This window comes from Adiantum capillus-veneris, chromosome 5, assembly GCF_014529385.1.
Source record: "Adiantum capillus-veneris isolate H3 chromosome 5, ASM1452938v2, whole genome shotgun sequence".
NCBI lineage: Eukaryota > Viridiplantae > Streptophyta > Polypodiopsida > Polypodiales > Pteridaceae > Adiantum > Adiantum capillus-veneris.
In genome coordinates this window covers 174,302,672-174,318,202 of record NC_140935.1, presented here as the reverse complement: position 1 = coordinate 174,318,202, position 15,531 = coordinate 174,302,672, and the positions used below count along the sequence as shown (strand labels likewise).

At 45.8% G+C, this 15,531-nt stretch overlaps 1 protein-coding gene across 1 annotated transcript in view; it reads right to left on the bottom strand.

Moving 5' to 3' along the window:
• Positions 1–247: 247 nt before the first annotated feature.
• Positions 248–15,531, bottom strand: part of ATIM (timeless family protein) — a 55,059-nt gene continuing 39,775 nt past the window's right edge. Inside the window, exons 10-17 of the mRNA XM_086513240.1 lie at positions 3,393–3,474; positions 2,772–3,314; positions 2,375–2,697; positions 2,177–2,293; positions 1,172–1,453; positions 992–1,096; positions 737–874; positions 248–659 (exon numbers count right to left, since the gene is read on the bottom strand). Of these exons, the coding sequence (XP_086369366.1) occupies positions 458–659; positions 737–874; positions 992–1,096; positions 1,172–1,453; positions 2,177–2,293; positions 2,375–2,697; positions 2,772–3,314; positions 3,393–3,474 (1,792 nt within the window). The 3' untranslated portion in view covers positions 248–457. The remainder of the gene's footprint in view (positions 660–736; positions 875–991; positions 1,097–1,171; positions 1,454–2,176; positions 2,294–2,374; positions 2,698–2,771; positions 3,315–3,392; positions 3,475–15,531) is intronic.

The following is a 15,531-nucleotide window of genomic DNA, read 5'->3' as shown; positions in this document are numbered from 1 at the left end:
GCAACTGTCTGTGCGGAAGGGGCTGAGAGAGAGAGAGAGTGAGAGAGTTCTGAGCAATAACAAGGCGTTCTCAGAGAGAGAGAGAGAGCATCCTCTTGCTATTCGCACACCAAGTATGTACCAACGATACGATTTAAATAAATTACCATTAATAGGAATCTTGAGGACAGTATGCGCAAGACGATGATGAGCGTGATGGTGGTAGCAAGACGATGAGCAGTGAGCAGACACGGCGCGAAACCAAGCAAGACCATGAGCAAGTAAAATGCCCATTATACAGGGGCTCAAGAAAAGCCCCCTATCAAGGCAGTGAGTGCCAACAAAATACAAGTTTTAGCAGAGGGGACTCGCGGAGCTCTAGCTGCGCTGGTGGCCGGCAAGGCTTGAAGCAGCGACTCTTCGAGATGCAGCATTTGCCTACGTGAAGTGCTGTTTCTGAGGTATTTGTAAGGCATTATCAAGTCTCTTCGTCGTCCACTGCAAACAGGGCTCTTCGCCTCCTTCCGGCCGAAGCTGGAGATGATAACGATGGCAGCAGAGGAGTGCTATCACCCTTCAACTCTTCCACATCATCCTCCAAAGATGGGTCTATGTCTTCAAAAGCGACAAAATCCTCCATTGATGATTCCTGGAAATCCATCTCCTCCGACTCCATCTCACTGTATGACATTCCCATATTACTTGGGTCAATGATCTAGAGCCAGGGTTTTGGGCAAAACAAAAACATGAGACCTACCTTGAATGAGGGGACTTTTCACCCAAAGAATTTTCCAGCTCACGATTTGTCTGCAGCTCCTCACTCCCCAATTCCGCCACCATAAGGTTTGCAGGGTGGATGTTAGATGAAATTTCGCTTTGCTTCCGAGCTCGTTTCCTTTAAAATGAGAGAACTTTCTTCAGATTTTATGCTGCAACCAGCTAGTTTGAGCAGCGATGGGTCAAATAAAAGAAAGAAATAACTGAAAATGTCGTGAATCTGTGGAGATGGCACCTCTTTGCAATATGGTGCATCAAAGTGTCATCAGAATTATCGGCACCTGCTGTGTCCAGCTCACCCACAGGATTAATGCTCTTTTTTATGCCTGCACGAACCCTCCTGGGATACATCCAAGGGCAGCAATGTAAGTGCTGCAATCAATTTGTATTAGACCACATTGACCAAGACACTTACTCCATTAATTGAGTGAGTGTTTCGTCATCAGAAGACGCCACATCCACGTCCTGTTCTACACTTGTTTTCTTCTTCCCTTTATTCCTTTTCTCATTCTTTGTCTTCCTTCCATCCCCGGCATTGTCCTGGTTCTCTGCTCCTTTCTTTATCCTTCGTCTTTGCAGCAGTGGACTCAGGTTCAATGCCTTCAACCTGCGACGTACATGAGCCGCTGTGATGGTTGTTCCCTCTGGATCAATCTCTTGTGCCAGCAGCTGACAGCACTTGGGGTTATCCTTGTGCCTATTGTACACAAATAGAAATAAGGAGCAGGCTGCACGGAGTGAATCAAGCATTTTACAAAAGTAACGTTCACTTTAGAGGTCACATAACCAAGTCACATCAATGGTAGGCAAATTTCTAGCTAAAAGATCCTCAGTTCACCGATAGTGTTTCGCCTCTAGCTGGAATGAGATTGGCTTGAACACGCAAAGTCTTACAAAACCCGAGAAGTAACCTGATATCACATATGACCCCGCTTGTGGGGAGGGTCAAGGAGTGACCAATCTTGAGTAGCATCAATTTGGTTTGGACAAGCAAGTTCATTTGAGTTCTTAAGCACAGTGAGCCACACAAGATGAGAGGTGACATGGTGCTACAGATCCATTAGAGATTCAATGAGATGAACAAAGAATGGTTTGAGTAACGTATACATGCATTCTTTTCACGTCTTAAAAACGTAGAAAAGTAATTGCACTTTTGACACTAACACTAAAAGCTCACTTTCAATTTATGAAGTTGGACAAGCAAGTTGCTTTGAGTTCTTAAGCACAGTGAGCCACACAAGATGAGAGGTGACAAGGTGCTCTAAATCCATTACAGTTATAATGAGATGAACAAAGAATGGTTTAAGTAACATAAATATGCATTCTTTTAAAACGTATAAAGGTAATTGTGCTTTTGACACTAAAAGCTCACTTTCAATTTATGAAGTTGGAAAGAATAGAGACAAGAAGAGAACCCTACTGCTCAAACAGCTCCATTAGATGTGCTTCTTGTTCTTGTGTGATTTTTCCACGTTTCCTATGCTTTTCGGTCTTTTGTAATCCATTGGACCCCTCCGTCGTTAGATGCAGCTTGACTCTGCCAGGTAGAGACAGATCATATCATCATGAATTTTTTATGTTGTACATCCAACAAGGAGGAGCTTGATATGTAACTCACCCATCTTCCGACTGATTGACTTGTGGATCTCCTTCAGCCTCATCATTGCCAAGAGCATCAGCTATAGAGGGCTTTGTAAAGCTTTTGTCAGCTTTTCTAAAAGTCTTTGTGAGTGAGTGAATCTTGTAGTCTGTCGTGATTAGGTGGCATTCTTGACGAGTTTTCCAAAAGAGCGCATCGAGAAAAAGAAGTGGTTGGACTTTCAACTTCTTAAAGAACTTTTGCGTTAACTTGGTGAGGAAGGAATAAATCCTCTTGTGCTCCTCTAGTTTAGAAGCTTTTCTGTTTGAGAGAATCTCATAAAATATCTGAAACAAAGACAACTGTACACCAAGTAAAGTTAGATGAGTTGGTAACTGAAATTTTACACATCAATTATAAAAGAAAGCTCTCAAACCTGGTACAGCATAGGCTCCAAAGAGTGATCCTTGCATATTCTTTGCAGCATGCATATGATGTAGTGATTGATAGCTACTGTATTCGTTGTAAAGAAACTGAGCAGCCAGCAGTAGTTCCGAATCACGGTGTTGTCTGCAAACATTGCCGCACATCTTTGAACATTCAGAGAAACTTCCACATTGCATGCTGCACCTTCATTTCCTGAATCGTCCTCGGAGTCTCTCTCGGGCTTTGCTGTCATGTGGATGTGTTCTTCTGCAACACTTCTATCATTTGCCATGTCCCTCTGCTTGTCTCCACAATTTGTCTCCGGATCTTCAGGTGATGGATGTTCCGCACTGAGATTCTCAATCTGGGGTGCTGAATCTTCACTTCTCATGTTCACAGCATTGTTTGCATTCTGTCTTCTTTCTTCGTCTGCAATGTTTGCATCACAGCTGGCAGTATTGACATCTGAAGTCATATCTTTATCTGAGTGCAGATTTTCCAAATTCTTAGATTCCATTTTTCTCTTTTTCCACTTTCTGCCCTTCTTCAAAACCTGAAACCCATCATCATCACTCATCAGCGCATTGATAAACCAAAGCACCAGCAAAAGAATGAGTACAAATGTGCATACCCTTAAAGCACCCTCCTCTTTTGTCAAAAACTCAATGGTTCGCAAAACAACATGAACTGTTTCAACAAGATCGGCCAAGTGACTGCAGCAGACAAGATCTCTCTCTCTCTCTCTCTCTCTCTCTCTCTCTCTCTCTCTCTCTCTCTCTCTCTAACACCACACCGCAATGGGTCAAGAGATCAGTACCTACTTTCAAATATGGTCAGGAGATGGTGGAGCATACACTAACCTGGGGGTAGTCTTTACTAGGCCGAGATTTTCTTTGAGAACAGCAGCAGAGACTAGACTAACTAGAGCTGGTGCGGCTCTGGGAGGAATGGAGAGGATGTGTTCGCAGGTTCAGTTCCAGAAACCTAGGACAAAGTTATGGCTCTTTCATACTATGGTTGCCTCAACTATGTTATATGGGGTGCAGGTTTGGGGACCTTCTGTAGGCCAGGATGGTTGGAGGCGTATGGAGAAGCCCTTGGTATCTATAATCTCTCGGCTGATTAGAGCCAAGGCTTCCATACCGCACAATATCATTCGAGCGGAATTAGCTGCCCCCCCTATGGAAATTGAGGCGCTTACCAGATCAGTCTCCTTTGTACACAGTCTGTGGGATACTACCAGAGACAGATATGCCAGGGTAGCTCTAGAGTCCTCCAGACAAGTAGCTCTTAATGGGGATGCATCATGCTGGTATGCACAGATGGCATCATGGTTTCGACACATGGTTTCACCATGGACAGGTTGCCTCCTTTTCAATACTCTCTTCAGGCACCCATGAGGTCTCTGACGCGGGTAGAGATTAATAGACTCATTTGTCAGGATCTGATCCAGCTGGACACCAGGAGGACATGGATAGAGCCGATACAGGAGTTGGGCACAAAGATGGCTTTCTATAGAGAGCATCTTCTCCACCTCACGGGGGATGGGTTTGTGATTCGACCTAGCTATATGGACACGCATCTTTCTCATGGCTTGCGTTGTGTCATTGGCCAGATACGCACGTCCTCACATCAGCTCGAGATTGAGATTGGCAGATTCAGAGGGACACCAGCAGATAGCCGGATATGCCGCTTGTGTCATCTAGAGCCAGAGACAGAGGTACATTACATATGTCATTGCACAGTGTACTATGAGATACGAGGCCGTTTTCATTGTCTATTCAGAGAAGGTTTTGGGCCTCTATCTAGGGTCATGAGTTATGAGGATCAGAGATGTCTTGGGCTATATCTACTTGAGTTACACAGGCATAGAGAAACTTTACTAAGGAGAGCTAAAGAGAGACAACCCCAGAGACAGATCACAGATTTCTTTACACTAGATAATGTACACCCAAAAGAACAGACAGAGGAGCAGCCAATAGTGGAGAGGTCTGCCCGCACTACTCGCATTCTCATAGACCGAGCATTGGAGCTAGGGAGCTACACAGTTTCGAAGCAGGCTACAGCAAAGGATTCGAGCCATACTTTTTCGTCGTCCAGAGTGCAGTTGAAGATGGATCTCTATGAAGATGGATCTCTACTTCCCTCCCATATTGTCTACCCATTGTACTGCTTAATTCACACATTTCACGCCTTTCACTTTTCACACCTATCAACTTAGCTTAGGACTCCGCATTTTATATTTTGTTATCACAGTTTAATTTATTTTCTTAATCTGACTTTGTATCAAATACACCGCATTGTAACTTTCTGGTCTCATAGGTCACTTTGGCCTCTTGAAGACGTTAATATAACAGTTCGTTTCATTTCTCTCTCTCTCTCTCTCTCTCTCTCTCTCTCTCTCTCTCTCTCTGAATCATGACAATTGGAGGAGCATGGAGAGACCCTTGGTATTTATGATATCCCGGATGATTAGAGCCAAGGCCTCCGTACCACATGCGATTATTCGAGCACAGGTAGCCGCCCCTCCTATAGAGATTGAGGCTCTTACCAGATCAGTGTCCTTTATGCACAGTCTATGGGATACACACAGAGGTAGATATACTAGATTGGCTCTTGAGTCCTCTAGACAGTTAGCGACACAGGGAGACGCATCATGTTGGTATGCGCAAATGACCTCATGGTTTCAGAGGCATGGTCTCAACATGGATAGACTGCCTCCTTTTCAGTATTCCCTGGATGCACCCTCACTGCTAGTCACATGGACGGAGATCACTAGACTCATTCGTCAGGATCTTATACAGTTGGACACCAAGAGGACATGGGTAGAGCCGATGCAGGAGTTGGGCACGAAGATGGCTTTCTACAAAGAGCATCTTCTCCAACTTTCGGAAGATGGATTTGTGATTCATCCGAGCTACATGGACACTCATTTGTCTCATGGTTTGCGATGTACTATTGGTCAGATTCGCACATCCTCACACCAGCTGGAGATTGAGACGGGTAGATTCAGAGGGATACCACCGGAGGATAGGATATGCCAACTATGCAATAGAGAGCCAGAGACAGAGCTACACTACATATGCCACTGCACTGTGTATTATGAGATATGAGGGCGCTTCCATTGATAGTCTACTGAGGAGACATGGAGTACGACAGTCACAGAGAGAGATCACAAATTTCTTTGGATCGAGGGAGTCAGGAGACCAACCACCAGCACAGAGTTATACCCACATTCATACCAGAGGCACCCTCATTGACAGGGCGACTAAGCTCGGGAGATTGAGACGACCACGACCGAAACACAAGAGCACACTCCATTGACGGAGACTCCAACAGAGGATCAGAGGCATTCTAGCACACGACCGAAACACAAGAGCACACTCCATTGACGGAGACTCCAACAGAGGATCAGAGGCATTCTAGCACGACACCCAGAGTGTCATTGAGGGCCTATTCTACATTTCACATTTCACACTTCATTTTCATTTTGACATTTTACATTCAGTACTTTTTGTACTTGTACTTTAGGCATTGTATTAGATTCACCACTTTGTATCTGATGGTCTCATAGGTCATTTTGGCCTTTTGAAGACGTTAATATATCATTTCATTTCATTTCCTCTCTCTCTCTCTCTCTCTCTCTCTCTCTCTCTCTCTCTCTCTCTCTCTCTCTCTCTAAGGTGGGACCCAGACCGGTTGGGATTGCAGTGGATCATGCTCTCTTGACCTTATCAATCTCCTTCCAATACAATGCCTCTCAAGTACAAAGGAAGAAGACGCACACAAGATATACTTTCACACCAGAGACTGATTCAGTCTATGTAGAACAGATCTATAGTAGGATGTGGGCAGCCGAGCCAGTATATACTGTAGAGCAGATTACTTCTCAGCTAACAGAGATACTACATGGAGCAGCACAAGAGGCATACCCACATACTCAGCCTGATCAGAAGAGAGGATCTGGGAACATGCCTCAAAACAGTTGGTACGACGAGGAATGCAGAGAGACGAGAACCCAAGTCCAGAAAGAGCTTACACTTGGGACCATCACACATAAGCAGTCTCGGATTGCTCTTCGGCATATAGTACGTCGCAAGAAAAGGGCATTTTTAGCCAAACTGGAGAAGGATTTATATCAGCTCTTCTTGAGTCAGGACTCACATGAGGCCTGGCGTTTATTTCACGAGCACTCATCGCCTCCGACAATTACTTCTCCTGAGATTTGGGGTCAATATGTAACATCATTATATATGGTATCTGGACAGCCTCCATTACCAGATCCGCTAGAGCCATGCCCTGCTACTAGTACTTTCTTTACTACGGAAATGGTGGAAAAAGCCATTGATAAGATGAAGACAAGAAGAGCATATGATCATGAGGGTCTAGTAGCAGAAACATCTGATCCATGCAAGGGATCTACTTTCAGAAGTCCTTGCTCATCTGTTTAATCGGGTCATGTGTGAAGGATTACTTGAATCTTGGAAATTATCTACTATCGTACCTATTTTCAAGTCAGGGGATCCTATGATACCCGGGAACTACCGTACCATTATGGTGGGTCACACATTGACCCGACTGTACGCATCCATTCTGGAACAAAAATTGAGTAAATGGGCAGAGAATGAGGGCATAAGGGCAACAGGACAAGCTGGATTCAAGAGGGGTTATTCCACTCTAGATCATATTCTTACGCTCAAAGCCATTATTGAGGAAGGAAGAGCAAGCGGGAGAAGGATGTATTGTTGCTTTGTAGATTTCGGAAAGCTTTTGATACAGTACCAAGGGCCAGATTGATGCGCAGAATGCAAGAGTTAGGGGTCCCCAAAGAGATTATCTGGGGGATCATGGCCTTATATGGGTCAGTAACTGGTTATGTACGTACTCCAGAAGGGGATTCCGACATTGTTCATTCCACCGTTGGAGTAAAGCAGGGATGCCCACTGTCCCCTACTTTATTTGGTATGTATATAGATGAGGTATCAGATTACATTGATAGAGAGGATGACAGAGGTGCTCAACTTGCAGGGTCATGGATCCCTTTGTTGTTGTATGCAGATGATATTGTATTGATAGCAGAATCACCAGATGGAATGCAGAAGCAGTTAGATGCATTACATAAATTCGCGGAGGACAGCGGACTGTCGGTGAATTTGGGTAAAACCAAAGTTATGGTGTTTAACACCACACCGCAGTGGGTTAGGAGATCGGCACCTACATTTGCATATGGCCAAGATACAGTAGAGTACACAGATGCATACACATACCTTGGTGTGGTATTTGAAGGACCGAAGTTTACTCCTAAGAAAGCAGCGGACGCTAGATTGTCCAGAGCCTCTGCAGCCTTGGGAGGGTTGGAGAGGATGTGTTCACAAGTGCAATTTCAGGAACCACGAACAAAACTTTGGCTCTTTGATACTGTGGTGGCTTCGGCAATGCTTTATGGAGTCCAGATTTGGGGACCATCTGTGGATCAGGATAATTGGAAGCCAATGGAGAGACCTTTGGTATCTATGATTTCCCGAATGATTAGAGCCAAGGCCTCCATACCACACGCGATTATCCGAGCGGAACTAACTGCCCCCCCGATAGAAACTGAAGCTCTTACCAGATCAGTGTCCTTTATACATGGTTTGTGGGATACAAATAATTGCCGATATACTAGATTGGCCCTCGAATCCTCTCGACAGTTAGCAATGAAAGGGGATACATCATGCTGGTATGCGCAACTGTCTTCGTGGTTTCAGAGACACGGGTTCAGTATGGAAAGATTACCCCCCTACCAATACTCTCTTGAGGCTCCATCACTCGCAATTACACAAACGGAGATTAATAAAATCATCCGTCAGGATCTTATAAAGTTGGATACTAAGAGGACATGGGTAGACCCTACACAAGAATTGGGCACAAAGATGGCCGACTACAAAGAAAACTTCCTACAGCTATCTGAAGATGGATTTGTGATTCGCCCGAGCTACATGGATACCCACCTGTCTCATGGTTTGAGATGTGCTATTGGTCAGATTCGTACATCCTCACATGAGCTGGAAATTGAATTTGGCAGATTTAGGGGAATCCCACTTGAGAGCAGAATTTGCAAGTTATGCGGAATGGAGCCGGAGACAGAATTACACTACATATGCCATTGCACCGTATACTATGAGATACGTGGGCGTTTCCATTGCCTATTTAAAGAAGGCTTTGGACCTCTAGATAGAGTCATGCAATACCAAGATCAAAGATGCTTAGGCTTGTACCTACTGGAAATACATCGGCACAGGGATAATCTAATGAGAAGACAAAGAGCACTACAGCCTCAGAGGCAGATCACAGATCTCTTCGGATCGAGAGAAGCAGGAGTGGAAGGAGAAGCAAGAGACCAGCAGCCAGCACAAAGGAGTACCCACATCCATACCAGAGGCACCCTCATTGACAGGGCGATTGAGCTTAGGAAATCGAGACGACCACGACCGAGATGCAGAAGCACACTTCACCGGAGGTGACTACAACAAAGGATTAGAAGCATTCTAGCCAGACACCCAGAATGCTCCTAAGAAGTTTATTTAATACTTTGTATTTAGTTTTTCACATTTATTTTCACACTCTCACACTTTTCACACTTGGTACTTTAGTACTAAGGTACCCAGACTTTGTAACAGATTCACCACTTTTGGATCAGTTTGGTCTCATAGGTCATTCTGGCCTTTTTGAAGACGTTAATATAACATTTCATTTCATCATCTCTCTCTCTCTCTCTCTCTCTCTCTCTCTCTCTCTCTCTCTCTCTCTCTCTCTCTCATATACCAGGAGGACACGGATAGAGCCGCCACAGGAGTTGGGCACGAAGATGGCTTTCTATAGAGAGCATCTTCTCCACCTCACGGGAGATGGGTTTGTGATTCGACCCAGCTACATGGATACACATATGTCTTATGGTTTGTGGTGTGCCATTGGTCAGATACGCACATCCTCACATCAGCAAGAGATTGTTTTCACTAGATATGGGACAGCCAAAGGAGCAGCCATCACTGAAGAGCTCCGGCCCACACTCATTCGACCACTACCGGCACTCTCATCGACCGAGCACTGGAGCTACGAAGATCGAGACGGCCACGATTGAGGAGGGGGCCTACACAGCATCGATGGAGACTACAGCGGAGGATTCGAGCCATACTCTCTCAACATCTAGAGTGCAGATGAGGATGGATTCTAGTAGTAGTAGTATTTTTGTTCTAGTCTTTTTGTACCCAGACATGGTATCAGATTTAATATTTTGTAACAGATTGGTCTCATAGGTCATTTTGGCCTTTTGAAGACGTTAATATAACATTTCATTTCATTTCATTTCTGCCTGGTCGCCCAAACACCTGGCTGCTGTCGTCAATCGTACGCTATTAAATTAGCACGCAAGGGGGCTGCTGTAATTAAAGCACAAGCAGGCACAGGGGCTGCTTGCCTACGGCAAGCAAGGGGGCAGCTTTATCCTACTGAGTAAGGGCCAGCTTGAGCAGAGGTTCGAAAATGAGCTGCTGAACTCTGTTCATTGTATTCAGCAATGGAGACCAAGAGCAGCTCACAATATGCAAGTCTTATCCGACGGTACAAAGGCAACATTCATGGTCACAAATAAAAGGATAACACAGGTGGAAAAAGAGATGAGGGAGTGGAAAACGGAGATGGAAGGATGGTGGAAGGAGAAGGCCAGCCTCATCCAATTTGATCCAAATGTTCTTCAACGAAAGCAAGCAATGTAAAAAGGAGAAAGAAGACCTTCGGGCGGAAATCCAAGCACTCCGAGAGGAGGTCTCAGCCCTCAAGTGAGAGCTTGTTGAAACTAGAGCAGGGAGTGGACTTGAAGAAAAAGAATCCAGCCCTCAATGATAAAAGGAACTCAAAGTCATCAAAGAACAAGTACGGAAGATCAAAGAAGAAGAGAAGCAACATGAGGCGAGGACGTCCTCGTGTGGATGTAATCACGAAAACATCTCTGAGACGCATCACGCCCCTGGACAGTCAATGCCACATGTTAGCGGCTACAGATGGGAAACAAATTGCAGACAGGAGACTCGATCAGAGCACACAAGATGGGGCTCAGTGGGAGTGGCAATTTTATTCAAGGAGGAGTTTCAGCCATTGATACATATAGCCCGCAGGGACGAGCAGGCCAGGTACATGTGGGTGAGATTGAGGACAGAGGCAGGCAGATACCTCTACATTGCTTTGTTACTTTCCTCCTAGTACGTCAATATATGCACCACCTAGAGGACAATCCCCTTTTTCTATTTTGGATGATGACATATGGGAGTTCTCCAAAGATGGTGACATTATCATCCACGGGGACTCGATGCTAAGACTGTCCATCACCAGACAGTATTCTATGATACTTCAGAGGAGATGATGAGGGAGCTTGATGTTGCAAAGAAGGGCCTATCTAGATTATCGCAGGATGTGGAGCATATTGAGTATGGACGGTACTTGATAGACATGGGGACTACACATGGATTGGCCATTTTGAATGGCCTACAAAGATTTCCCGCTACGGGAGGTTTTACATGATTTCCACATAGACATGAGCCAGCACATTGGATTATGTCATGGCACATCCGAGCTTTATCTCTAGCATCTAGGACCTCACAGTTGGACCCAAAACTATTGGTGTGGCAGTAGATCATGCCCTTGTGTCGATGACCATCTCTTTCCAGTTTAGTGTAGCACACATGCCACGGGTAGCAACGCCTACTTTACTCGAGAGACGGACTCTGTCTACATAGATGGGATCTACAGGCGCCTGTGCACTGAGGAGCCAAGGTGACCTCTGGAGGAGCTTACTTCTATACTGACACAGATATTGCATGATGCAACAGCAGAGGCAAACCCACACACCCAACCTGAGTAATGACGACATTCTGGGAACATGCCCCAGAATAGCTCGTATGATGAGGAGTGCCGCAAGACGAGAGTCAGACTTCAAAGGGAGATGCTTTTGGGAGACATCACTCACAGACAGTCACAAATGGCCTTTCAACGCCTGGTGCAACGGAGGAAGAGGGCATTTTTGGCTCGATTAGAGCAGGATCTATACCAGCTATTCTTGAGTCAAGACTCAAGTGAGGCATGGCGACTCTTCCATGAGCACTCCCCTCCTCCTACCATTACTTCTACAGAGGCCTTGGGGCAGTATGCATCATCTTTGTACACAGTTCCTGGGCAGCCGCCTCTTCCCAACCCCCCCAAGCCATGCCCACACACATGTGCTTTTTTCATCGCTGAGATGGTGAAGAAGGCCATTGATAGGATGAGGACTGGGAGAGCATATGATCATGATGGCTTAGTGGCTAGGCATGTCAGAGATCTGCTCGCAGAGCTTCTAGCAGTGATGTTCAAACGTGCCATGTGTGAGGGCATGCTTGATACTTGGAGTTTATCTACTATTGTACCTATCTTCAAGTCAAGAGACCCTATGGAGCTTGGGAATTATCGCACTATCATGATTGGGCACACATTGGCACGGTTGTACGCACCCATTCTTGAGCAGTTGAGTAGATGGGCAAAGAGGGAGCGTATACGCGCAGCCGAGCAGGCAAGATTCAAGAGAGGTTTTTCTACTCTTGACCACATTCTGGCACTCAGAGTCATTATTGAGGAGGGTAGATCACATGGGATGCGGATCTATTGTAGCTATGTGGACTTCCGCAAAGCATTTGACACAGTGCCCAAAGCTAGATTGATGCGCAGACTGCAAGAGATGGGAGTACCCACAGAGCTCATTTGGGGGATCATGGCATTATGCAAGTCAATAGTGGGGCATGTACGCACTCCAAAGGGGTTATCTACTTTAGTTCACTCCACTATCGGGGTGAAGCAGGGATGCCCGCTCTCTCCTACTCTATTTGGTATGTATGTGAATGAGGTTTCCGACTATATTGAGAGAGATGGTGATAGAGGTGCACAATTGGTAGGGACATGGATTCCACTATTGTTATATGCTGATGATATTGTGTTGATCTCCAACTCTCCGGAGGGGATGCAACGTCACCTAGATGCTCTGCATAGGTTTGCCTACGACAGTGGCTTGTCTATCAACCTTGGTAAAACCAAGGTTATGGGACTGGATCAGGAGATCGGCACCCGCATTTACATACAGCCGTGAGATAGTGGAGTATAGAGATGCTTACACCCACCTTGGGGTGGTCTTTAGTGGGCCAGTATTTTCATTGAGGAGAGCAGCACAGACTAGACTGACCAGAGCCTTTGCAACATTGGGAGGATTGGAGAGGATGTGTTCACGGATTCAGTTTCAGGGGCCTCGGACGAAGCTCTGGCTTTTTGACACTCTGGTGGCTTCCGCATTGCTCTATGGAGTTCAGATATGGGAGCCTTCATTGGACCATCATAGGAGGTCGGATTGCATTGATGGATGGAGAGGCATGGAGAGGCCTCTAGTCTCTATGATCTCGCAGCTATTAGAGCCCAGGCTTCAATACCACACGACATTATTCGAGCACAGCTAACTGCCCCCCATTAGTGGTTGAGGCGCTCACCAAATCAATCTCCTTTATACCTCGCCTATGGGACCTCCCCAAAGATAGATATGCCCACCTAGCACTTAAGTCCTCTCGACAACTAGGTATGCAAGGATATACAGCATGCTAATATGGGGAGATTTCATGGTTTCAGTTACATAGGTTCAACATGGACAGCTTGCCCCCCTTTAGTACTCATTGGATGCACCCTCTTTGACTCTTACACAGTCTGAGATCACCAAACTCATCCGCCAGGACCTGACTCAGCTAGATACCAGGAGGACTTGGATACAGCCGGCGGCACAAGAGCTAGGCACGACGATGGATTTCTATAGACAGCATCTTCTCCAACTCACTGAGGATGGTTTTGTGACGAGGCCCACATACATGGACACCCACTTATCACATGGGATAAGATGTGTCATTGGCCAGATACGCACATCTTCACACCAGCTTCGGACGAGATTGGCAGATATAGAGGAATACCAACAGAGGCTAGGACAGGACATGTCCCCTATGTCATACGGAGCCTGAGACAAAGCTGCACTAAATATGTCACTGCCCGGTTTATTATGAGATACATGGCCGCTTTCATTGCCTGTTCAGAGAGGGCTTTGGACCACTCTCTAGAGTCATGAGGTATGAGGACCAAAGATGTCTGGGACTCGTTTTAGTGGAGCTATGTAGACACACAGAGAGCCTGATGAGTAGAGAGGCTAGCCAGTCTCAAAGACGAATCACAAATTTCATTAGGGAGGATGTAAGGTGCAGCGGAAGTGAATGTTGAGCTTTGCTCAAGATAAGTGCTACGAATTGTGCTCAAGGTTCCTTTTACTTACGGAAGGGAGAGCCTTCCGTTCCTTTAGTGAGAGAGTGCAATGGACACAAACAAAGTGGTGAACACTGTGAAAGAAGGTGTTGAGAATGAGAGATGGAGAGAGAAGAGAATACTACACCAGAGATGTTGCCAAACCCTCCTCCAAAGGACCCACTCTCTATGGCGAGAGCGGTCTGCTTATGATTGCACAAATCTCTACAATGCTTGGACTTGCCGGCGATGTCAACGACGATGAGACGGGCTGAAATTTGAAAATGCTAAGGGCTGAAATCTGCAAACCTTTATCTGCTGACTTCTGACTCTATGTCGGTGACGATGTCGATGACGACAGTATGACGACGACGCGTTGAAAACGCAGATGCTGAAATCTGCGTTTTCTGGGCTGAATCTGTAAACTTCGCGGGATCTGACCGTGCGGCGAGGATCTGCTGCGGGAAGGTGAGATCTGCAAGGTTTGGGGATTCTACTGCGGTGTTTAACTGCTGAAAACTGAAAACGCTGGTGCTTAATGAGGTTCCGTCGCGATGAATCTGCAAAACGCTCGAGTGTGATGCAGATGCAAAAAACGCTAGGGCTGATCTTTGTCTTCTGCTGCTGCCGGTGGTTTGCAATGCAAAATGCTAGGCTGATCTGATGGGGTTCTGTCGCCAGGATGATGCATAAGCAAAAACGCTGGCTGCTCTGGTCCAAAAACGCTAGGTGTTGCAGTCTCTTGCAAAACGCTAGGCTTCTGTGGGGTTCTGCTGAGAAGTTGCCTGTTGAGCAAGGTGCTCCTGCTGCCTCTTCTCCAGAAAGTGCTAGCGCTAGGTTTCTACTTATACAAACTTAGTAAATTTGCCCTACCTACTTTCCAACAAAAGTCACTTAAAAATAATAAGTGAAAAATGTCAAAAATAGGGAAAATAGGTCTATGCACTATAAAAATGCTACTGATGGGTTCTGATGGGAATCTGATGATCATGCTGTGTGCAATCAGAGGATATGCATCTAATCTAAGTGTCTGGACATGCATGGTCTGCGAACAGACTCACAAAAGTGCCAAATCACTTCCTATTATAGACTGACTTGACTGAACTGAACCCTTGTCATGCTGTAGCTTGTCCACGGACACATAGGGTTGGATGTGTCACGTGACAAAGGACATCATTAGGGAGGACACTGGGCAGCAAGAGGAGCAGCTACCACAATAGAGCTCACATTCTCCTCACACCAAAGGCATACTGATCGATCAAGCGATCGAGCTAGGGAGATTCAAATGCCCACAACTATGGAGGACTACACAGCATCGACAAAGGCTACATCAGAGGATTCAGATCACTTTGGCCACACATGCACGACACCCAAGCAGATTACTGACCATGGAGGAGATTGATGAGATCCGTCAACGACCGATGATGGACCTCTTGTGA